General features: G+C 38.2%; 1 protein-coding gene across 2 annotated transcripts; it reads left to right on the top strand.

The window, feature by feature from the left end:
- Positions 1-253: 253 nt before the first annotated feature.
- On the top strand, positions 254-24,671 carry LOC137927579 (roquin-1-like). Of its 2 annotated transcripts, none has more exons than XM_068771352.1 (11): positions 254-329; positions 8,563-8,725; positions 8,947-9,139; positions 9,755-9,918; positions 11,806-11,943; positions 12,092-12,199; positions 12,297-12,630; positions 13,337-13,492; positions 14,481-14,604; positions 21,861-23,554; positions 24,362-24,671. In XM_068771352.1, exons 2-11 carry the CDS (start codon positions 8,564-8,566, stop codon positions 24,655-24,657), a joined length of 3,369 nt encoding a protein of 1,122 aa, XP_068627453.1. In that variant the 5' UTR covers positions 254-329; position 8,563; the 3' UTR covers positions 24,658-24,671. The 2 variants fall into 2 exon arrangements, with proteins under 2 accessions (XP_068627453.1, XP_068627454.1); XM_068771353.1 differs by lacking the exon at positions 254-329 and adding an exon at positions 4,458-4,537.
- Positions 24,672-25,222: the final 551 nt, after the last annotated feature.

Genomic DNA, 25,222 nt, shown 5'->3' with positions numbered 1-25,222 from the left:
ATCGATACTTTCTAACATTTTTCATGAAATATTAACCGTAAAAGTTTTTTTTTATATTTTACATAATAAAATTATGAATTTGTTAAGTTTCTTTTCTTATATATTAATATTAAATTTCATACGTATTTTAATTAAGCAGCGCTAAATTAGCCTTTTTGAAAATGATTTTATTTATTAGTATGATTAGTGGCAGAATGAATAGCTAGTTTTAGAACTAACAAGACGTGTAAAAAAAATGTCTCTGTTTAGGGCTGCTGACGGATCATGCTTCGATGTGGGTAGAAGCTGAATGTGTTATTTTTGTGATGACTGTTCGTGTTAATTTTAAGGTAATGCGAGAAAATGATCTCAAACCAGCAAATGCTAATTTTATTTTTATTAAAAGAACGAAATGTCGTAAATCACAGCGACCGTTCCGACCTTATCCTCCTCAGTCCCGAGTATATTTTTGTTTGTATTTTTTGTAAAAAGTGGTAACCATGGACAATATATATATTTCTAGGTTTGTTAAGACCCAAGGAAAATAAAAATTATGCGGAAAATGCCCTTCCAATATGTCGCCAAACGGCGACATCAGGTCTCAATGCTTTAAAAAGTTGAAAAAACTCCATATATTTTCCGAAATCTTTTATTCAAAAAGTAATTACAGTAAGCAACTGAAATAAAAAACAATGTTATTGGTTGGGACAAAGAATCGTTACTTTCATTCGTGGTAGTTTTTATAGCAGTTTCTCCCCGAAACCATGCATAATATCACATTGCAAGTAGGACATTGATGTCTCGCTTTGTTAGACTTACATTTTGGCATCCTGCAGCGGTTTGGTGTCTCTAATATGACAGGAATGTGATCTACGTTTCTCATTCTGATGTAATCAGATGGATGACTTGTTTTAGCACGCTTACTTTGTTTTGCAATGGTAACATCATCGTCAACAGAACCATTTACATCATTTTCAGTGTCAAAGTTCAGTAAATAGTCGACAATTTTTTCTCTGTATCCCAAATAGTCTAGAATGTTACGTTTTTGTGTTCCAAGGTTTTCTTGTTCCAATTTATATTCTATCCATGCAGCGGCAATACCAAAGTCAAATAGGTGGATTATTAACCTTACAGTCCATTTTCGAGTTCTGGCAGAAATTCGATAGTAACTGATCATACGATCTAAATAGTCAACTCCACCCATTTTCTCATTATACTGTTTGACTATATGTGGGCGTTGAATGCAGATATATTTCTTCTGCTTTTTATCCCATCGGCGGCACTCATCTGTTGGCTCCGCACCATGGACTGATGACGCCATATGAACAGGCTTGTTGTCAAACCATTTTACCATGGCTACTTGTCCTGTGGATAAAATTTGTTGAGAGTGGTTGCCCCGGCCCTCTTTACGAAGCTGTGCATCTGTTTTGAAATTACAATTAGATGGTATTCTATTTTTCTGCAAGGTGCCTGTCCCAGTGCATTCAGCTTCAGAATGTAGCAACTCTAGCAAATGGATTGAGGTAAAGTATCTGTCCATAAAAATGGAACAACCTGGAGGTAATTGGGCGGACAGGCGCATTATTACTTTACCACCAATATCTAAAGATTGGAATCAAGTGAAAGAGATTGGAAAAAAATCAAGTGGCAATCCTTTAGGACAGGCTAAGACAAAATTTTTCAACCCCACTGGATTGGGTTTTCCTTTTATCATCTGCCTTGCCTGATGTTTTCCATAAAAAGGTATCATCTGCTCGTCAATGCAAACATCTGCCGACGGGGAATTCAGGAGACACCCATTGCGAACACAAGAAATCAAGGGCTGGACCTTCCAGAACTTGGTGCTACTTTTTATTTCCTCCGGAACTTCGGAATCATTTAGAAGTTTCAATGAGGCCCTCAGTTTGAAGTACCGATCTCTAGTTATTCTGTCTGCAATTGCTGGAATTCTGGACTTCTGATCCCAATACATCCTGATCCTAGGAAATCGAAGGTATGACATCATGATAGTTACACCAAAGAATGTTCTGATTTCTTTATCAGATGTGTTCAAATTAGTGCCCGTCTTACTAAGGTACGTTTGGTTACTATGAAATGCAATTTGTTCGTAAATGTCGCTCGTTAAATACTTTGCCACATAGTCGTGAGGAGGCAAATTGATTGCCACAGTGTTCAGTAATTCGAATCGTGGGGCTGGTGGCAATGGATCGAAATTATCTGATGACTTCCAAAATACACGTCTTTCGGAAGTACTTGGTGTGGAAGGGACATGACTCGATGTCGACTGATGAGAGCGAACCATTGTAGAAAGGCTGTTATCCTCTTCCTCATTTTCTTCTTCATCTTCCTCGTCATCTTCTTCAGTAATTTCGGGAACATAGGCCGAATCATCCGCGATATCCTCATCACCAAAATCATAGTCTAAATCAGAGTCCTCCCCAGTGATTACGTCGTATAGGGCATCCTCCAGTTCCTTATCTGGAAAAAGTATATTATCTAAGATCCAAATAAATAAAAATCTCGTGGAAATATAACCAAAATATCTAAATTAGGGGGAAAAAAGGAGGTACGAAATTATATGGCAAAAATGTACTTTTTTACAGGTTAAAACTCAGAGTCTCCAAAAGGCGACATACACGTTTCTATGTGTGCGTGTGACAGGAATGAACAAGTTCGATTGATTTTTTTCGCGTAATACTTAGTCTAACTATTGAGAAATATGATAACTACTTTGATTTCATTATGAAACATAAAATAATGTACACAGTTTGCACTTACCTTGGCCGGAATCGCCAATTATGAATTTTTTTCGCGCACTCATTTTCAATCACTTGCATAAAATTAGCGGTGCAATTTTATGACAAAACTTATAAATGAGCGGTAGCGGCATCTATCGAGGAGCAAGAAACTACTACAACGTACTGCCGCTGCTTCAAAATACAAGGCTTTTACCTACCTTTCCTAGATGGCGGTGTATGTCGCCTTATGGCGACGTTTAGACTGAGGAGGTTAAGCTTAGTTGGCAATCTTTGCGCATTCTTTTTTGGAAAGAATTTAGTTTCTACGATTCTTTTTAGATTTCCATATGTTCGAAATATAGATGTAAGGCCGGTTTTAAACGAATTAAACTAATCGGTTTAAAACGAAAAAAACCGTTTAAAACCGAAAAAACCCATTTTTTTCGATTTTAAACGTTTAGTGTTGACGACTATGTTTTTCTTAAATATAAACACATTATCTATTCCAAGCGTAGACATTACCTAGCTAAGTTGAAAAACTATTACCTAGTTAACTATATTGGTTATTTTGAAAAGATTTATCAATCAGTTTCATTCGGTTTAAAACCAAACTCACACACTTGCACTTCTCACGCGGAGAGACGTCAAGATGCAACGTTGCCAGCTCGCCTACTCCACACCACACACACACACATACATAGCGTGTTGCGTGCGGACATGTCAGTGTTGCCAGTATTGTAAAAAAATGTACAAATTTGGATTCAATATAAAAGTACTCGTACCAAATATGCCAAACATTACTAAATAACTAAAATGTAATGAGCTGTTATAAAATTAGATTATTAGGTACCCGACTTTTTCTTGAAAGTAATAAAAAAACTGGCTAATCTTACACCGTCCACTCGACAACATGATGATCATACAGTCAAGAAAGTCATGAAAATTTATGAGGCGCCACTATCTTTGTAAAACTGACTGACATTTCTGTCCTAAAATTAAATATGGCAACACTTTATTTCTTTTCATGACTTTCTTGACTGTATGATCATTATGTTGAAACTTTGAACAGAAATTGAGGAGTGGACCTTTGAGTAGACCTTAACTACTTGGAAATAAAGGTCAAAACTCCTATCCACAATTTCTTTATGATTTAGGTACATATTTTAATCTATTGTATGTAATATTGTTTCTTTATAATAATAGTACTTTATATGTAATATACTTACCTACATAGGTATAAACTGCATAGGTAACTAACACAAGACCAAGTATTGTCGATAATGATGTGTAAAAACACTGTTCTTATATTTTAGTAGGGAGTTTTAAACCGTTTAAAAAGATTTATTTGGGGTTTTAAACCGCCACTTTTGGTTTTAAACGTTTTAAATCGGCTTTTTTACATCTATAGTTCGAACAACCATAAACATAATATTTTAAACAGGATTAAATCTCGTTAATCGACAACTAAAAATCGATAGCTTATCATTTCGACGTTCAGACTATTCTGAGGTAGTTAAGCATTAATGCGATACACTTGAAATTTAACAAAATAAACAAATATTCATAAAAGTCATACCTCTTGATTACATCTGTCATTGCTTTATGGCTATAAATACTTGTGCTATGGCAAGTATTGGGATGAGAAGGTATTGATTTCTATTAGTTTCAATGTCATCTGCTCTACCTACAAAGCACCTTAGTTGTAAAACAGCATCTGTTGTGATTGTTTTACATATTCAATGAAGTCATTTTGAATGTCTGATTTGTGGCTTTCAGTAAATATTGAGCCACCAAATTTTAAGTAATTTAATACCAAAGGTGTAAGTTATTCTGGAGAAAAAGTGTTTTTGTGATGTATTCCAATGTAAAAGTCCACAACTCTTCCTCTGCTTACAAATCATATCTCATTTTCATTATTCTTGGTAAACTTATGCATTATGCATGTTTAAGCTTAGTGGTAGAGTATCTGATGTTTTTAAATGTATTTAAGTAAATTTATATTAACACCATGTAGATATGTTCTAACATCTGACCAAACATATGGAACATATGCTAGCTTAGGCAATATTATTTTTTGTATGAGTTAACAATGAAAACACAATGTGTGTATAAAACAAAATGGTTCAGTAATTACAATGGCATTATATTGTGGTTTCTGTGATATCTGAATGACTCCTGACTTGAGTCTTATCTACAGAATAAATTTACTTTTGTTTATTCTACAGACTACATCAGCGGTTCTCAAAGTGTTTCCTATAGACCCCCAAACTCCTCAGTTATGATTTGTGGTGCTAGTGGAATGAAAGCTTTATTAAGTGTACAACTAAGTTCTCGCTGTTTGTGTATAGATCACACCAGCAGTAAGTGCCGGCCATATTTTAAATATTACATCTAAAATGTTATTCAGCAAATTTTAAAATATGGTAAACAATATCTAATGGAATAGTGATTTTATTGTGGCATCATTGGCTTTTGGTTGTTTGAAGATTTCTGATTGTATACCAAGTCAATGTATTTTACAAAAAATATTTTTACTTTTCTTATCATTTAAAGGAAACAGCAGCAGAAGCATGGTTAAGAAATATTGAAGAAAATCCTACTCCAAGTAGAACATTAGAGACAATAATTTCAAAATTGAGAGATTTAACATAGGTTACAACATACTACATATGGGATCCCTTCCATGGGATCTTGAAGCCTGACCAGAAGCCTGGGTCAATGAATGGTACTTGGAGCTTTGGGCTGGTGATTGAACCCCACAAAATGAACTGGACTTACTGTGGTCCTATACTCATATAACAGTTACTGTTAGAATGGTGGAAACAATATTAAGCGATCCAAGAGCAGGAAGTAGCTCTGTTGCTGTATCAACCATATGCCATAATTGTGGTAGTGAAGAGGATGAGACTTGTAACACAATTGAGGGGTTGTAAGCTTAGATTGAGTTGCGCTGAGAATTCACTGACATAGTGAGTTATTATTGCCAGGCTTCATTAGGCTGATGATACAGAAGCCTCGGTCATAGAGCGCTGGTATAAACCTCTGTGAAAAAGTAATGTTGCGAAATAAGGCTGAGGAAAGAGAAAGAACATCTGAGTTATCTGCAATTGGAGACCTTAATGTTGGAGAGGGCTGTACCATGTCCTACTACAACCCCCCTAAAATGGCTCTGGATATGGATTTGAGGTGATCCATCGCACATATAACTTCCTTCAATGGCGTACGAGCTAGATCTCGTGTGTATATGATAGCTCTATGCCAAGAAGTTTAGTCACTAGGCTGCCGCCACTAAAGGCAATGCCATAGTTTTAACAAAAAGCTGGTACTGTATGTTGTGTATTGCATCTGAGGAGTGTTCCATGTAGGATTTCTCCATGAGAAAAAGTTAAGACATACTAGTGAAAAAGAGTTAAAATAAGAAGAGAAGCTTATTTCTGTTACTATGGTTTGAAGCCAAGTGACACAGAGCCGCATTATTCTCTTATGAATAACTACTACAACTATTCAAGAATCAGCAAGTGCTTCCTTGTGTATGTAAATGGTGATGATAAATGAATTCATTACAGCAACTCAAAGCAAGGCTAATACTGGAGACTGCTAGGTCTATCTTGATACAATATCAACTTCAATTAATATACATGCTGCCAAGGTTATGTAGTGTATTTTATGTGACCAAATTGGTGTTATTTGTATTGATTTGTTGAAACCAAACAAAGCCATCACCGGGAACAGCTTTGACTTATTTGTTGCTATTGAGATGAGTAATATGTGAAATAGATACAACATGAGTGAACTTAATCTAAACTTGCAATGTGCTTCACATGGTGTTCCTGCTTATTGGCCATTAGATCCAAAAAAGGTATTAGCGTCAAGTCAAAAAGAAATAGAACATGTTGACCCGTAGTCAATGGCCATTTCTGGAAGGTTATCTTGATGGAGCCTACAGAAAGTTTGTAAAGCTGCAAAATGGACAGAAATAACTACAAAATAAAAAATTTAAAAAGAGATCTGTCTACCTGGTAGTAGAATAATTTACATACATGCTATGGTCAACAACACAAATATCAATATAACAAGTTAAAACACTAAATGAGAGAAGGCTCCTGCGAAAGAAATTGCATATTACAAAATATCCTTGCAATGAAAATAACCTTTTAAGAAGACCTCTGAAGACCTTAAATGCATGACTTGCGAAGCTGGTAGTGATGGCCTTCAAAATTATTTACAATTAGCGAACCTCACTCCATACTAAGATTGTAACTACTTGCTCTGGAAGATAACAAAGATATTGAGGCTGGAACTACATATACCTCCAAGTAAAATGAGAGATGGTAAATCAACAAGAACTGAATGTGAAAAGGCTGGTGTATACTTGGAGCATCTAAATACTGTGTTTCAGCCCCTGACTGGCAAGTATCCTGAACAGGACAAAGAAGTCTATGAATTCCTTGACTCACTCTTGCAGATGTTGTTACTGTTGAAAAGTGCTAATCTTGTTGAAGTGTGATGAGAAATAGCTTAACTGTCACAGGGTAAAACACCAGGCTAGAATATTCACTGGTTGTTATATTCACCAGACATTGCACTGTGATTGATTAATACTTGTTGTTGGAAGGCACATGGTTAGTGATGAGCAGTTATGTTATATATAATCAATGATATCTGGTCATATATCAGAGGAAGCCTTAGAAGACAAACACTATTGTATTGGTATTCTAGCTCTGCTAGAACAATGGAAAAAGTAGATTCAAAAGGCTTGTATATGCTAGAACTTAGTTGCGTTGTTAATAATTTCATTGGGATGCTTTGAAACTAATTTTTCACATCATCACTTAAATTATATTTTATTTGGATTTTGGGAAGTATTGCTTATAAGATCAAGGATTCAGAGTTAACTAAGTTTGGGAACCGCTGGCATATATAAATATTTTGTTGTTTCGCAATCAGTGCAAATTGTAATATAGAATTATTATATAGACAGCCACACCCTCGTTCCAGACTTATTCTTATCTTTAATGTTTTTAGTATAAAGGATAGTGTGTAAAGCTAACATTTTTATGCTTGGGGCAATTAAAATAATCGTGTACTTATAATAATTACAATACAAGTATTAATTTTGGTCTATGCTTTACTAACTATTAATAATCAAATATAAATTGTAGTTGTATGGAAGATCAATGTAATTAATTGGTATTTCTTGTAAATATTACTTGACTACTGCTACCTAATTGTAACATTATTATAATTATTGTTATGAATCATGTATTATTGGTTATGTTTAGAGTGCAGAAGACATTTGCAATATATATAATTTAATTTAAGGTGTTTTTATTGCATTGTAGTAACCTAACATAAGACTTGTGTGTATTAATTTTTTTAACAAAATGGGATTGCGAAAAACCCATTTCTCCCAAAATTTGCTAAATAATAACTCTGTATTAAATTAACTATTTATTTATTTGTAAGTCTTATGTATTAAAAATGTGTATTATTTTTCAAGTAAACAAAATAAAAATTGTTTCTATTCTGTACATTGGTGTAATTCTACTTTGTATTTGTTTTGCATGTCTTGTGAACCACGCCTTATAATCTGAGGCCGCATATAAAATGCAGTTACCAACGAACTTGACTTTGCATAGTATTAAATGATAAGAATACTGTAGGTTAGTCAATTTTATATAATTTAATGAAAAACAATTCCAATCTTCCTCGGTTTTGATTTTTAATACTTTGTCATTGACATAGATAAATTATAAACAGTTTTTTCATTAGTGCTGGTTTGACTATTACAGTTATTAAAATATTTATTGTTAAAAACCTTTAAATGATTATAACATTTTTACAGAATGCCAATTCAGGCGCCGCAATGGACGGACTACCTCAACTGTCCAGTGTGCTGCCGAGAGTTTGGCCCACCGCCCCGTAGCCCCATCAGCTTAGGATGCGGCCACACACTCTGCAAACACTGCCTCAAAAATTTACACAAAAAGCAATGTCCCTTCGATCAGGTATGTGTGGTGTACATGCAGACTACAAAATTTACATTTAATATTTAATTTGCTCCAATCTTTACTAACAACACTGTCCAAAACGTTCAAATTGTTTGCCAACTTGTTTAAATTTCGCTACTTATTGATCAGAATGACTGTCTTATCTTTACGTTCCTATTTAGAGACAAGAGTTACATTTTTCATTTACATAGATTATTTTCTCATCGGATTTTTTGCAGACAGTAATTCAATCGGAACCCGAGGAACTAGTAGTGAATACAGCTCTTCTACTATTAGCGGGATGCCCACCCCCAGAACACCCCCATCACCCGCCATGTATCAAAGCATTGCCAGAGCAAGACAAAAAGGCGTATGACTCCATTGTGCGGTGCATGGAACAGCTTGCGGTTTATCTTAAACTTTGTGGAAGTGGTGAGTGTTTGCGTGCTATTTGTGTAAACCTTAAGAGTTTTTTTTAGTATTTATTATAGTGACTTCATATGTGATTTACTTTGTACAATTGGAATTACAATAATTATGTGAACTGAGTCCATACTCTATATAACCGCAAGCTGAAGGAACATCTTTGTTCATATTCAAATCAGATTCTGCAGAAAGGCATTCTGGCGGAGAAATACTTCCGGTGATGGCCTCTTGACTGTCTTATTAAAATAAATTCAACAAAGTCCACAACTTGCTCAGATTAAACCCTTCAGACGATGAAGAAGCTAAAGCAACTCTATGGGGCTATTTATTTTAAATAATTTAAAATTGCATGATTTAATAAAGATTGGAAGAGTGTGGAGGCGAACACATTATCCCTAAGATGTGTGATCTTGTATAAAATGTGCTATGGCACAAACATTTGATTCTTGGGTCAAATTGTAAAAGTGCACATGCAATAGCCATAGAATGACTATGTATATTTTATCAACTGATAAGATTTCAATAATCTTCCTTTGACAAAATTGTTGCTTATTTAGAATTAAATTTGTCTACTATTTCCAACTTTTTATTTCATTTTAAATTAGACATAAATATTTTCAGCCAGTACCAGCTTGAGCACTAACAGATTTTCAAGACCTATGCAAAGAAAACTGGTTACTCTCTTACAATGTGCTATGACCGATGAAGAGGGTCGCGGGAGGGCTGCGCGAGCTGCTAGATCCTTGGGCGAGAGGACTGTCACTGAACTTATATTGCAGCATCAAGTAGGTTCTTTTGTATTCTTTCTTGAACTTTCAGAATATAGTTACAGCTTTGCGATTTTCCCGCATGGTTAGCAAGAAAGAGTGAGCTGCCCTTTATCATGTTGATGGTACTGTTAGAACTTAAAAGTGAATGAAAAAATTGGCATCTCCATAAATGACAACACTTCCATAAACTTACATACATCTTGTAAAACTAAAACTGAAACAATTTATGATTTTCACTGAAATCATCGGAAGCATCAGAATTATATTTTCTATGATACCAAAAGACAGGCTAACATGTACCGGGGTTTCTATTGAACAAAAATTATAAAATATATATATGAAGAACCTTCGGAAAGGACTGTAATAGTATTGAAATTGATTTCATTAACAAATCCCAAGTGCAAACATGGATTCTAGCAACAGTACTTATGTGTCATTCATTGAACAGAAAAAAGAACTTTGATAGCCTTGGTGTGGACGGAATGAATGAAGTTTTTAAATCAGATGCATATGGTTTAATTAAACATATATCAATATCATTATATATGTTATAGAACATAGAAACTAAGAACTTTAAGAAAGAACATAGAATAGGGGAATTTTGTGAAAAAGAAACACACACTTCTGAAGCTGGAAATTACAGACCTACCGTCCAGGAAGTATAAGCTGCAATCAGAGCACGCTCAATGGATCATTAAAACTCAATATACTTCTGAAATCAAAATAGAAACTAAACAGCATACCATTGTTCGGAGCAAGAGCAAGGATTGAAATAAAAGGCCGGGTTAAAACTATATTGAAAATAAAGTAAATTAATGTAGATGAGGAAAGAAAGGCAACATATGAAGGAAGATCAGAACGTGGAGGAAAAAAAGATTTTATGCAGGATGTGAGGAACTGTTGGAATTTGTGAGGATAAAAAGGGGAGAAAGCAATAGAAATAAAAAATGAAAAAAAATTACGTGGGTAACATCCCTGCACTAAACAAAACAGTTGGAATGATTTAAAAAAAAATGGAAACTAAATGAAACCCTTATTTGCCAAGGATATACCACAGTACTCTAAACTGATACATTGGCTCGGGTGTGGTTCGGTGTTCGTTCAAATGTTGGGCCAAATGAAATTGTCTTGAATGTTGTTCCAAGATATATAAAAGACAGAAGAAGAAATAACAAGAATCCACAAGAAAAAAATTCAGAGCACAGAAACAAATAATAAAGTGATTCTGTAAGTGTGAAAATAAATTGTTTTTGCTGAACATCTGCATTTTTATGTATGTATATATATATACAAAGAAAAAATCTAATAAACAGCAACAGGAATATAAAATGTTTTTAATAAGCAAAGACTTATACCTGCCGAAGGTGACTTTTTACACTACACTGATATCAGATGGACTGCTGAGATCATATGCTACAAATAACCAGGAGAAAACAAAATTTCAATGCACCTAGAAGACATGAGCTGATGAGAATAGGGAATGCTTGGATAAAATTAGATGAGGTAAAGCGCCTTCAGGAGGCCTATCCCCGAGTGAGGCATGAATATCAATAAAAGAATATTAAAATTTAACAATAAATGAGAAAAACTTTGGAAAAATGTAGCAAATTTGTTATAATGCCAGCACAATAGACTTCATGCTATCAACAGTTATTCATCTGCAACTGTACAATAGCGAACTGAACAAAAAACAAAGTATATATATAATAAACAAGGATTGCTTACAAAATAAATTTTAAAACATGACAACACATCAGTAATAATATGTTGTAAATGTCTGACAGCTGGGTGTTTCATTTGCCATTTTTTTCTTGCCACAAGATCTAAAAAATATAGTGTTTTCATATTAAGTATGTTCAACATCGCAAAACAATAAAAACGTAAAAACTATTTTTGTTTCAGAACCCTCAGCAGTTGAGCGCCAACTTGTGGGCGGCGGTAAGAGCACGGGGCTGCCAGTTCCTAGGTCCGGCCATGCAGGAAGAGGTTCTCAAGTTAGTTTTACTTGCCTTAGAAGATGGCTCGGCTTTATCTAGAAAGGTACATTTATGGTCACCCGGTTGCTGTTCTTGGCATTGTCCAACACTGTTTATTGTTCTCTGCACACACAACATTACATACGTTTAATTTATCTGAACGATCGCGACACGTGTGCAGATGGTGTATTCAGATTCGTTTGTGTTTTTAGGTGTTAGTGATGTTTGTAGTGCAAAGGTTGGAGCCGCATTTCCCTCAGGCCTCCAAGACCAGCATAGGACACGTAGTGCAACTACTGTACAGAGCTTCTTGTTTTAAGGTTTGGCTGAGGATAATTATTTACATTTGCGCGCCCCGCTGAGCTGGCGGTGTGGCGAGGGCGGATTAGTGACCTTTGTGTTCGCGCGGGTTCGTAGGTGTCGAAGCGCGAGTGTGACTCTTCGCTGATGCAGCTGAAGGACGAGTTCCGGACGTACGAGGCGCTGCGGCGCGAGCACGACGCCCAGATCGTGCAGATCGCGACGGAGGCGGGGCTGCGCATCGCGCCCGACCAGTGGAGCGCGCTGCTCTACGGCGACTCGGCGCACAAGAGCCACATGCAGAGCATCATCGACAAGCTGCAGACGCCGCAGTCGTTCGCGCAGTCCGTGCAGGAGCTGTTCATCGCGCTGCAGCGCACCGCCGACCCGGCGCACCTCGTGTTGCTTAGCGCGCACCTCGACCGCCTCGCCAACATCGACTCTTCTCCAGGTTGGTCCAGCGTCGGGTGTCGCATGTGTCACCCTCCATCCGACCCGCCGCCATTTGCTTTAATGCTTACGTCAAACAAACCCAGTGCACTGCTCATTGTCCTCCTCAAAGACAAGTTCTTGCTTAACGACGAGGACCTGTTTGCGCCGCTGTGCCATCAACCACTACACAGCTATGATCCATCTGATAAAGATACATGTATACTATGTTATATTCTATATGCCGTTACTGTCCCATCTTTGGCCATCTTTATGTGAGACCGCGACTGGCGCCAGACAATTTTAATAATAATAATTATATTTGACTCGAAGCCGCGGTCAGAGTTGACCTTGTTTCGCTAAAGTTCTTTCGGTTCGGGCGCTTGAGGAGGAGTGTTTGCATGTTAGAAAAGTTTTATAAGTGAAATATATAACTTTTAATTGTTTCTTTAAGTTAACATAATGTGTTTATATATATTTTAAATGTTAATAATGTCTTTTTGTAAAGTTCTTTTCAATGATATAAGCTTTTGTGAAATACGCTGTTTGCCTGGGCGTTGGACAATTTGGACGCCACGCATTTTAGCTTTGTACGTTATCTTATTAAATTTGAATATAATTTTTCGAAGCGGTAAACAGAACACAGTGCATCGGTGTGTTCAGAGACTTGGGCTTCGAAATTTTTACCCGAGCTGTGGTCACGTAATGACACCATTATGTCTTTGCAGACGCGAAGAGTCCGTCGTGGCAACAGTTGGCGGAGGTGGTCACCTCCGTGAAGGAAGTGGTCTCCGGACTGATCCATTACGTCCAGCAGGCGCACGCAAGGGACTCAGGAGGCAATCCAAAGGTGTCCGTTCTAGACAGGTGTGATGAGCAGTCGAGTAAGTTCCAAGCGACCCACCTCTTACATAATGAGCGCGGGCGCACTGTTCGCGCTCCAAGCCTTGTACATTGCTTTTGAATCGACTGCAACTAACATTTCAGCTATCGAAGTGATTTGTAACCGTTCCATAGCTCTCCGGGAAGCCCATCAGACATTTAATATTCTAACACGGCTTGCTTAACATCCAATGTGTGATGAATCATTTCAGATTCTGAATAACTTGTTTTAAAACATTCTTGTACTTTGTTTGTTTTAAGCGAAAGACATTAGGTGGCTATAGCACTCACCATTAAGTTATATTGTTGCTTACCGACATCTGCTATTGATATATTTAATTATGTTTATAATTTACAAGAATACTCTCTACATGTTATCTGTGTTAAGTTGTATTAGTTGTAAGGAACAGTCTGGAATGTATTAAAAGACAAATTGTAATGTATTTTAAGATACATTATTAGTTAAGAACGCTAGAGTAACAAATGTGTTGTGTTTTATGTATTAACTATCAATTAATGCTAATGGTTAATGTATATAAAGGTTCTCATTGTAACATAACTAACCATGTATACTGTGTAAATTTGTTTATAGCTGTTCCTAGAAACCACGGACTGTTTTAAACATATAAGTTTTTTTTTTAATAGTATGTATAAGTGTAACCATATTAGTTATAGGGTTTAGGCAGTGTTGCATATGTTTGATCTTAACGTGCGGTTTCTAATATTAGAGGTGTATGTAATGTTGTTTTGTTTTTAACTATGTTCGGAGAACTTTGTGTTTCTTTAAATTGAGCTGCGGCCTCCTTGTTTTTCAATTGATTGACTTTAAGTTAGTGTGTTGTTGTGTTTCATCTAGTAATTATCACCATATCATCTGCGTTTTCATCACTGATTTGCAGCAATCCTTTGCTTTCATCCTTTTTCTAAATGGAATTTGTCTGTCCGGTGTTGCTTATGTTATGAAGTCTTATTGTTGTCTGTTTGTTTCAGACACGGCCCACACCTTAGCCCACCTAGGATGTAAGGTGCCCATATGTCGCGAATCGCCATTTAGGATTTTCTGTCCATACGGCGACGAGTGTACATACATCCATTTTGATGAGGAACTAAACAGGTAAGTTCCTATTTTATGAAACCTATCAAGTTATTGTTATTTGTGTGTGCATATTATGTGCGGGTCATGGCTTTTGGCGAAAGCAATAACTATTTAATGTTCCTGCAGTTGAAATGTTGATAATGCCTAGCCGGCGCGATCTATTATTTTTTTATTTTAAATATTCATTGTTGTCATCGCCATGAACTGGAATTCTTCTGATTTAACGTATTTGTGCCGCTCTTATTTCAATGTTTGAAGCGAACTTACTTTTAATAAAAACTATGTTATTCCTGTAATGTAGCTAAAGCCACGCCATCGACCGTCATTTCATTTAACTGCCGGAAGCCGACGGTAAAACGGAATGGCGGCCGGAAAATATTTTAACATATTTATGTTCTTCTTGGTTTATTATTCTTTTACAATAAAATATTAAAATCAAAGTTAGTTAAAATTGAATAGTTAAATTATCAAAATTATGTTATATAATACTGTTGTGAAATTTGTGTTTGCGAGTGTCAAGCACGCGGAGTTGTGGCTTTGAAATTAAAAGCAATAGTTTTAGCATGCTCTGCTTTAAAAGCGAACTGTTTTAATTTGACAACTTTGTTCATTTATCGCTCGGTCGGTGTTCGTTATAATTTCGTAGGTCGCGCGGGCGTCTGCCATTTTGTTGTCGTCCGGTGCGTTGGCAAATCATGAAATGCATTATTATTTTTATTGAACTCTTTTAACATTATTTATAGTTTGCAAAGTTATTAAATGTAAAAACATTTCTCTAGCATTTGGAAATAAAATCTCTCATGTTTTCTAAACAACTAAACAACATTTTTTTATTTGATTTTTTGATATACTCTCATATCATATTATTTTTAAACGCTCAGAAATTGTTTGTTGTTTATTCTTTAACATTTTTTTCCATTTGTCTCTTAGTTTTATCTTCATTCAATAATATTTGCTTTCCGGTTTTTTAACATTTTTCTGGTGGTCCATCTTTTCTCACATCAAGATCAATACGTTTGAATCTTTGAAACCAATTTATGACTGTTGCTTCTGATGGAGCATGTCCATCCTGAACACAACAACACGCCAACAGCCTCAGCTGCATTTTTCTCTAAAAAATAACAACATTACGCAACCTAAATCATTAAATCAATATTTAACATAAAAAATACGTTTTTTTTACAATGGCTTTAGGTGCTGCAAATATTTTAAAAGTTAAAAATACCACGTTTTCAATATCCTACACCGAAATAATAACACTGAACTCGCATAAGGAAAAGTGTACAAAAAAACATAACACACTTAACACGTTTCGTGCCACGGCTAATTTTGTCGTATGCTTTACACTTTTTCAATGCTGCAAACCTACAATTAGCGGGGAAAAGTTATAAATTTCAATATGCACATTTGGCCCTACAATACATTTGTTTAAGAATACTTTGCTTTTCAATGAGAACTGCAAATGGCCTGAACGGAAAGTGCAGCGGGGGTCGTATACGCCCCACATGGCGGTGGAATGTGTTAAATAAGGCATAAATTTTATATATAAACTAAACGATTATGCACAAGGAACCTGCCGCAAATTGCGTGTCAAAAAATTATAATTGTATAAATATAGGTATTTCTTTTTTACTGTTAAAATTAAATCGAAAATTTAAAAAAATGCAATATGTTTCTCAGCTAACTAATTGTGAAATTATTAAATTTAGTTTATTTGCCTTATAATGCAAGTGTATGTTAGCATCAATACACACAAATTAGTTCACACGGTGCATTACCGAAAAACATTGAATTTTTATTGTCATATTAAAAAAAATACCTTCATACCTGTAGACATGGTATCAGGGTACTGGACCGTAAAACAAAGTAAATAAAGCTACTTTAATAGTATCTGTGTGGTACATGATATAACGCGTATATAAGGAAAAACTAGTCAATCATTGTTATAACTGATTGTGGAATTTAAATGAGAAAGAAAATTGAAAATTTTAGTTAGACATTCTGGCAAACGTAAAAAAATGAATTAAAAGTAATCGACATCGAAGTATGGCCGCTTTTTACTGGACCTGGTATAACACAAATGATTTCTAAAGGAGGTACCTTTACACCACCGCACATAAATTTATGAAAGCCAATTAGTTTTTTTTCTTTCGCGAGGAAAAGCCATTGCTCGTCATAGTTGCGCTAACATCTCGTCTATCGGAGGCGGCAGGTCGTTGTCACAAGGGCTTCCTTTGAACTGGCCTCATGATCATGCAAATCACCGCTGGGTAGATTTGAATATGACACTGCAGCTACCAACTATCAGCTGAAGCGTTGTGATGATGATGAAACCACTGCTTTTCCGACAGTCTTATCGAGGCGATTAAAATTACCTAATAAATTCAGGCGTTACCTTGCGGAAGTCAATCCTAACTAAGAAAGGGTCTAATACATAGCTACTTCCGCTAAGCAGCAGTAGTCGTGCAATGAAGTGCAGCGCCCGCCGGCCCGCTGATAAATGCGAAAAACAACTACCACCGTTAATTAACTGTACACGTGTTTCACCCCTCCGCGGAGTATCCACAGATGTTACACCGACCAGTGCCAAACAACGAGTGGCGATTAAAATGGTGGCGAATAAAATTACGCCTTACGGTATTAGCACAGCGCATTATATCGGGGGAACGGGAGTAATGTCGCTTTAAGTTAAATTCACACTACTACATTTTTGACAAGGATTTATTTCCAATCAACAATATATTCACCTTCGTTGTCAACAACCTTTTGCCATATAGTATACAAATCAATGCCGGATCAGTAACAAATCAATCGGTTTTTTTGTAAAATATGTCGACAGGCGTTACTTTCAGGTCTCCCTAATATTTTGTCGGAAATAAGTCGGAAGCGTGTAAACAATTTTGCAGATTGGCATCTTACTTCATAATAATTTTTAAATGTTTGAACGGCGAATATTTATGGCCCTGATGAGATTGACATGTCCACTGATGTATAAAATCTCCAATTAAAATTAAAGATATTAAAAAAATGTTAATTTAAATAAATAAAACGCAATCAATACAATGCCTTCGTAGATACCCGTTAACATATGTTAGCAACTGATTGGTTCTGTTATGTTCTTTATATGAGAAAGAGAACAAAAGGAGTGACAATATTTAATTTCATGTTATAAAAGGTTGTCAAATATCTCCCTTCCGCCTTTTTGTCTTTTGAATTTCGCGGCTATGTACAAAGCGCTACAGAGCTCGTATCTGGCAATACTATACATAATTTGAAAGGTCTTGACATAACCTACAAAACGACGCTATGCATGATTAGTTTGGATATTGCGTTCAACAGTTATAGACGTGTAAACATGGAGTTCACTAACGCCGAAATTCGCGCTATTTTAAAGTTTTCCTTCGTTAAAGGCAAATCCGCTAGAGAAACGTTCCGTGAGATTAATGGTGTTTTGGGGGATGGTACTCTATCACTTTGAACCGCGGAGGAATGGTTTCGACGATTCAGAGCCGGCGAAAACGACACCATGGATAAGCCAGCCGGCGGAAGACCTGTGACGACAAATACCGATCAAATAATGGACTACATCGAGTTAGACCGGCATGTGGCATGTCGTGACATCGCCCAGGAGATGGGAGTTAGTCACCAAACCATTTTAAACCATCTGCAGAAGGCTGGATATAAAAAAAAGCTTGATGTTTGGGTGCCGCATGATTTGACGCAAAAAAACCTTCTGGACTGAATCAACGCCTGCGATATGCTGCTGAAACGGAACGAACTCGACCCATTCTTGAAGCGGATGGTGACTGGCGACGAAAAATGGATCACATACGACAATATCAAGCGAAAACGGTCGTGGTCGAAGGCCGGTGAATCGTCCCAAACAGTGGCCAAGCCGGGATTGACGGCCAGGAAGGTTTCGTTGTGTGTTTGGTGGGATTGGAAGGGAATCATCCACTATGAGCTGCTCCCATATAGCCAGACGCTTAATTCTACCATCTACTGCGAACAACTGGACCGCTTGAAGCAGGCGATCGACCAGAAGCGTCCAGAATTGGCCAACAGGAAGGGTGTAGTGTTCCACCAGGACAACGCCAGACCACACACTTCGTTGATGACTCGTCAGAAGCTACGGGAGCTCGGATGGGAGGTTTTATCACATCGACCATATAGCCCGGACATAGCGCCAAGTGATTACCACCTGTTCCTGTCCATGGCGAACGCCCTTGGTGGTGTAAAGTTGAACTCAAAAGAGGTTTGTGAAAAGTGGCTGTCCGAGTTCTTCGCAAATAAGGAGGGGGGCTTCTACGAGGGAGGTATTATGAAGTTGCCGTCTAGATGGAAACAGATTATCGAACAAAACGGCGCATATTTGAACTAAATCCGATCACTGTAACACTTTTTATAAAGCATTGAATAAAGAGCAAAAAAGCGGAAGGGAGAATTTGACAACCTGTTATATCGTAATATAAATGAATAAAATCATCTAATGTCTTCTTACGAGCAAAACCTTGGAACGGCTTCAGCGTTTAAGCCAGTTTTAAATTTATGTTTTCGTTAAGTCACGATAAAGATCCTAACGGTGAGAATAGATGGAATAATTGTAATGCAAAAATTAAAAAGTATTATTATTACTATTAAAACATTAATTCTTTTTCTGCACACGTAGCACAGGGTTAATTAAAATTTCTTTTAAGTTTTTAGTCAAACATTTGACGTCTTCCACCCTCACCAAGCGTTTCTCTAATACTTTTATAATGCGAACAGCGAAGGAGTCTAACAACCCGCCCTAGATTCCAGCCAAGCAAGGGTACGCACTGTAATATATATCAAAATACAAGGCTTACAAATTTAACTATGTATTTTTCTGGTTTATCGCAAATCGACTTTTAGAAGGAGACAATCGACTAAATTCGGCTTCGTAGAGCGTTATCTCTGTCGCACATCTGATAAAACGTCACGTAGGTAATGTGAGATCATCATATGAATTATAAAACATTAAAAACAATGTAACATGTGGCTAAAGTGTTTATTATTTGCAATCAAATGTTATCTAAATAAAACACAAGTATTTAATGTTATGTTTCTATTTTAATTTTATTGTAAATAATAATTATATAAGGTGATATTAGTGAAGTAGATTTTATTAGCGATCGGCAAATATCCCTGACGGGAGCACAAGCCAGTCAGAAAAAATTTAGCTTTACAAAGTTATTTCTCCCTTATAGATTTAAAGCAAATATATGGATATTAGACAGCTCGGATTTTCTTGAAACTGATTAATTGTGTTTAATAGTATTTCATCATCATCATCTTCACTATTCTCCGCGTCACTGTCAATTCTTAGGAAGAACTATGTAATTACCACTTACACTTTATATTTTCATCATATTCTTCAAAATCTAAATAATCGTCTCTACTCTCATCTTCGCAATCATTCCTAAACTTCCATTTTTGGAAATAACACTGTTTAAATTTAAATAAATTTAAATTTTGAACACAAATTTGGTAATACATACAGTTCTTTTTATTCTAAAATAAAATGTGCGACATTCAGTGTGGCTAACTTTCTAGTGATCTCAACTCTACTGATCCAGAAATCTTTCCTTTCCTTTTAATGACATCTCGCGGCCAGACTGGCGATACCGACTTTACATCTTTCGAATGCCGCCGCAATGGTAGCATCGACCGCAAAGTTATTAATAGAAAATCAGCCCAAAACTACGTAAGTCACAGGGTAAGCAGGGGCATAGAGGAAGCACGTGGTAATATTGCTGGCTGTGTATATTTGGTTTCTAAATATAGCCCGCGCTGCTCTGTTAATGTCCTTATGATGTTTCTCCGGGAATATCTTAACAAATAGTAACAGTGCCAAATCAATTATTTATGTTACGCGATAAATATCTGCGAAGAAAATATCATGTCTGCTGAGTGTTGTATGGAAATTCCTATCCACTTTCGGATAGTTTATTTTTGATTGTGGCACCTGAATCAATCAAGCCACGGCACTAATGTTAAATAAAATGCTTAGACTAGCCTTATGGAAGGTTGGATTTCATTGCTTGACCCCCGTAAGAATCGAGACAAGGCGTTGCCGTCAGGGTTTGCTTCAATGTTTACTAGGCCTGAGTTACTTGTACGTCGTCACGCTTAAAGATTACCTTTCGCCTTCTCCACTTGTGATGGATAACAAATAGAACAATGCTTCGACAATCTGCGGCTAAATCAAGGCTTTTATCGGGCGTTTTTAATTTTTCTCTACTAAAGTTTATGTACTAACTACGTTATTACTATATAATTATAACAAATTTCAAAAACTAGGAGGCCCACATAGTTTATAAGGCACCGTGATAAACTGTCTGCAACAAAGTAGCGACAGCAAAATGTCTCAAATTCATTTGTAATAAAAGGAATCAGATTTTATAACAAGTCGAAAAATACTATTAGACTGCCCAATAAGTTTGCGGAAAAAGGCTATTATTCAATAAACTAATATTTAAATAAGAATCCTTGGCAGTGATGTCGCCTGGTTATTTTGATTTAGGTTATATCTGATGAAGTGGTGTTAAAGTTTATTAAAAAAAGTGTTGTGGAGTGGTTTTCTGCTTATTTTCCACTATAACATGTTGATAAACATATTAAAATAAAATAGGATTATAAAATAAATGGATAAGCTGACAATCGAAGAGTTTTCATAAGTTACAATGTTGAAGAAACTTATTTTATCTGTGAAAGATACAATACTAATGAAAAGGTTGTTCATCTCAAATATCAGGACGCGTCTTGCTTCGTCTTAGTGTAATTTTATGTTAAATATTATCAATAAATGGCGGCTCCAATTTTAGTTTCTTTCAACTACCCCATTGCTTATAGAAGATTGAAAGATTACAAAATAGAAAATAATGGGAATTAAAGTTTTAAAATTTGGTGACTCGAGCAGAGAATGCATTGCAAACGTTGTCGGTGACGACTTCGCGTCGCTCTGTGTGCACCGTCTTGCGATTACAAGCACAGACCCCATCACCTAATTCTTGCTTCGTACTTATTTTGTTCAGTTGGAACAAACTAATTTACTGTTGTTTGCGCGCACGGCTACACTGTCAAGTTTTAAGTAATATATCTCACAAGGCGAACGTATGTAATGTTTGGCTTTTGGTCATGTATTTATTAAATAGAAGTTTATTTATTTTCATTAAGAAAAACCATATTGATTAGTTTGTTTAAAAGAATTGCGGCATCTCCGATGAATATTGACATGACAATGTTCTTTCCAGAATTCAAGCGCTGATGAACACAAACTCGGACATGACTAACGGAAACATGTACACGCCCGGCTCCATGAACCAAGGCCGGCACGGCGGACGCTCGTTCCCGGCTCAACAGCCGAATGCCAGTCAACGGGAGCGCGTTACGAACGGGAATCGCTACCCAAACCCGCCGCCGAACATGTCCTCTGATCGCGGAGTGCTCTTTGCTTATCCGCCTCCGACTTCGACGGTGGAGCGGCGACCGGTGAACAGAAACCTCTTCCCCTACCCGCCGCAACCCACGGCAGAGCCGGGCGTGTGGAACGTGCAGCCCATGCTGTACCCGCCGCCGACGTCGGCCGCCGAGCAGGGTGCGCACAGTATGAACAATGGCAAACACTACTCCCACATGCCGCCGACGTCGGCCGCCGAGCAGGGCGCGCACAGTATGAACAATGGCAAACACTACTCCCACATGCCGCCGACGTCGGCCGCCGAGCAGGGCGCGCACAGTATGAACAATGGCAAACACTACTCCCACATGCCGCCGACGTCGGCCGCCGAGCAGGGCGCGCACAGTATGAACAATGGCAAACACTACTCCCACATGCCGCCGACGTCGGCCGCCGAGCAGGGCGCGCACAGTATGAACAATGGCAAACACTACTCCCACATGCCGCCGACGTCGGCCGCCGAGCAGGGCGCGCACAGTATGAACAATGGCAAACACTACTCCCACATGCCGCCGACGTCGGCCGCCGAGCAGGGCGCGCACAGTATGAACAATGGCAAACACTACTCCCACATGCCGCCGACGTCGGCCGCCGAGCAGGGCGCGCACAGTATGAACAATGGCAAACACTACTCCCACATGCCGCCGACGTCGGCCGCCGAGCAGGGCGCGCACAGTATGAACAATGGCAAACACTACTCCCACATGCCGCCGACGTCGGCCGCCGAGCAGGGTGCGCACAGTATGAACAATGGCAAACACTACTCCCACATGCCGCCGACGTCGGCCGCCGAGCAGGGCGCGCACAGTATGAACAATGGCAAACACTACTCCCACATGCCGCCGACGTCGGCCGCCGAGCAGGGCGCGCACAGTATGAACAATGGCAAACACTACTCCCACATGCCGCCGACGTCGGCCGCCGAGCAGGGCGCGCACAGTATGAACAATGGCAAACACTACTCCCACATGCCGCCGACGTCGGCCGCCGAGCAGGGCGCGCAACTTATGAAGAACGCAAAACCCTATCCTCATATGCCGCCAACGTCGGCCCCCGAACAGAGCTTGTTCATTAGTAACAAGTGTGCTTTCCCGCCGCCGGGGCGGGGCCTCGAATCGGGGGCGTCTAACAGAAGCCTTTTTGCTTACCCCCGGCCGGGATCGAACTCGGAGCCGGAGGCATCAAATGGTAACCTCTTCTCTTACTCGCGGCTGGGAGCTAGCTCCGAGCCGGGGGCAATGCATGGAGGGAGCGTCTTTACTCATTCGCGGCCGGGGGCAAGCTCCGAGCCGAGAGCGTCGAACGAAAGCATCTTCTTTTATACGCGGCCGGGAGCTAGTTCCGAGCCCGGCGCATCGAATGGAAACATGTTCTACCCGCCGCTAGGTGGCCAAGCCAGCTATTCCTCGCTGCCGCAGAACATTCCGCACGCGCCGTCACAGCACGCCCCGAATTGCTTCTCGTTGCCTACAAACTCTCAAGCGATGTGTAAGTAAAATCTCGGATTAAATTTTTTATACCATATACACTTACGAGGTTGTTGTACAATATCTATTTGACATACATACAATATACCGGATTGTTTGTTAGGTTTTAGGTGAAGTTTAATGTTGTATTTAGCCGTCACAATTTCCAGCGGACTGCCGTAGTTAGAAACACTTCCACAGCCCCAACTTGTCTTACGAACTGCTTAATATTGTGTTTTTACATTAAAATTTAATGTTGGGTCATAACGATCACAATGTTCTGAATCAGGTCTTCGGTTAAGAAAATCACAGATACAATTATTCTCATATATATGCTGTCAATAATCGGACATACGTACACATGTATTATTTATATAAATGATTACTTGTATAGTACGTCGGGTTACAAAAGTTCCTAATGCCCTAATCTCAAGATACTCGATACATTTTAGCTGCGGTTTCATTTTTCACAAATATCCAAAATACAACTGTTAAAGAATAGATTACCAAGCTTTGTATTCAATACACCACAATAATGTTCGTGGCATTTCTTATCCTATATGTGCTATAGAGTTTATTGAGCAACTTTTGTCTATGTAGGATCATGATCCCTTTGCACGACCTCACAATGTATGTAATAATGCTGAAGGCGGAAACTTGCAATGATCTTTATTATACAGGCTTATTAGGCGGGTGGTCCACTAGCCCAGGCCGAGTGCTTTTACCCGTGCCATCTACTTGCGGCGTCGGGGACTACGTTACATATGTTGAGACATGTGTTATGTCTAGTTTAAAGTTTTTATAATATTTCCAATGTTTTTGTCCGCAGCTCAACAGGCGATGCCTTCATCGCCTAATCCACAGGATGCTCCAGTGCAACAGTACCCTTCTGCTGACTACGCGTCGGAGAATCACGCGAATTATCATGCCAGTCTGCCGTACGATTCTCTCTTATTATTTATGCATATACATGAGGACTCTCATGATCCGACACGGGGAACCGCGACTTCTCTGATTTCACGACTGATCTCTCATGGCATTAAGACGGATAGTGTAATTATAAGGAAACTATTTGATCTGCTTTATTTTGTGTGTTGTGTGATCGCTGTATACGATCTTACATAATCTATAGAAAGTTATTCCAATATAGTTACCGTATTCAATAATACCGATATAATTAAAACATCTCTTTTCATTTGCAGACATTACACACCCATTATGGTATCGGGACAAATTGCGATGGCAGTTTTGAACCCCTACTTGCAGCCGGGGCTGGTGCCAACTAATTTGAGGATATGCTTCCCGCGCGGCGACTATTTGCAGTCAGGGGTGCAGGGGTACCCGACCGTGGTCAATAGCGCGCAGCCCTTCGGCTTCCCCAACATGCCGCAACACATACCCCAAAACAATATATCACCAAATATAAGCCACAATATTCCGCAGAAGCCGTCAAACTACGTTATGCAAAATTATCCGTCCAACAAATTTCAGGAGATGCCACCTAATGTAATTCCAGACGTGTCACCAAATATTGTCCAGGACTTGTCACCCAACGTGAGAAATATGCCGCAGCACAAGCCGGCGCAGGAGTCAACAATACAACAGAGCAGTCCAGGGCTATACAAAACACATGTTAATATTCAACATTAATTTATTTAAAAGAAAAACTACCCTGCGTTACACTGGTTTG

The sequence above is a fragment of the Battus philenor genome, unplaced genomic scaffold (assembly GCF_028537555.1).
Source record: "Battus philenor isolate CCGP_79_NKW_IND1 unplaced genomic scaffold, ilBatPhil1.0.hap1 SCAF_34, whole genome shotgun sequence".
Taxonomy (NCBI): Eukaryota; Metazoa; Arthropoda; class Insecta; order Lepidoptera; family Papilionidae; genus Battus; species Battus philenor.
The sequence above is the reverse complement of the archived record's forward strand: the minus strand, read 5'-3'. Positions and strand labels throughout refer to the sequence as shown.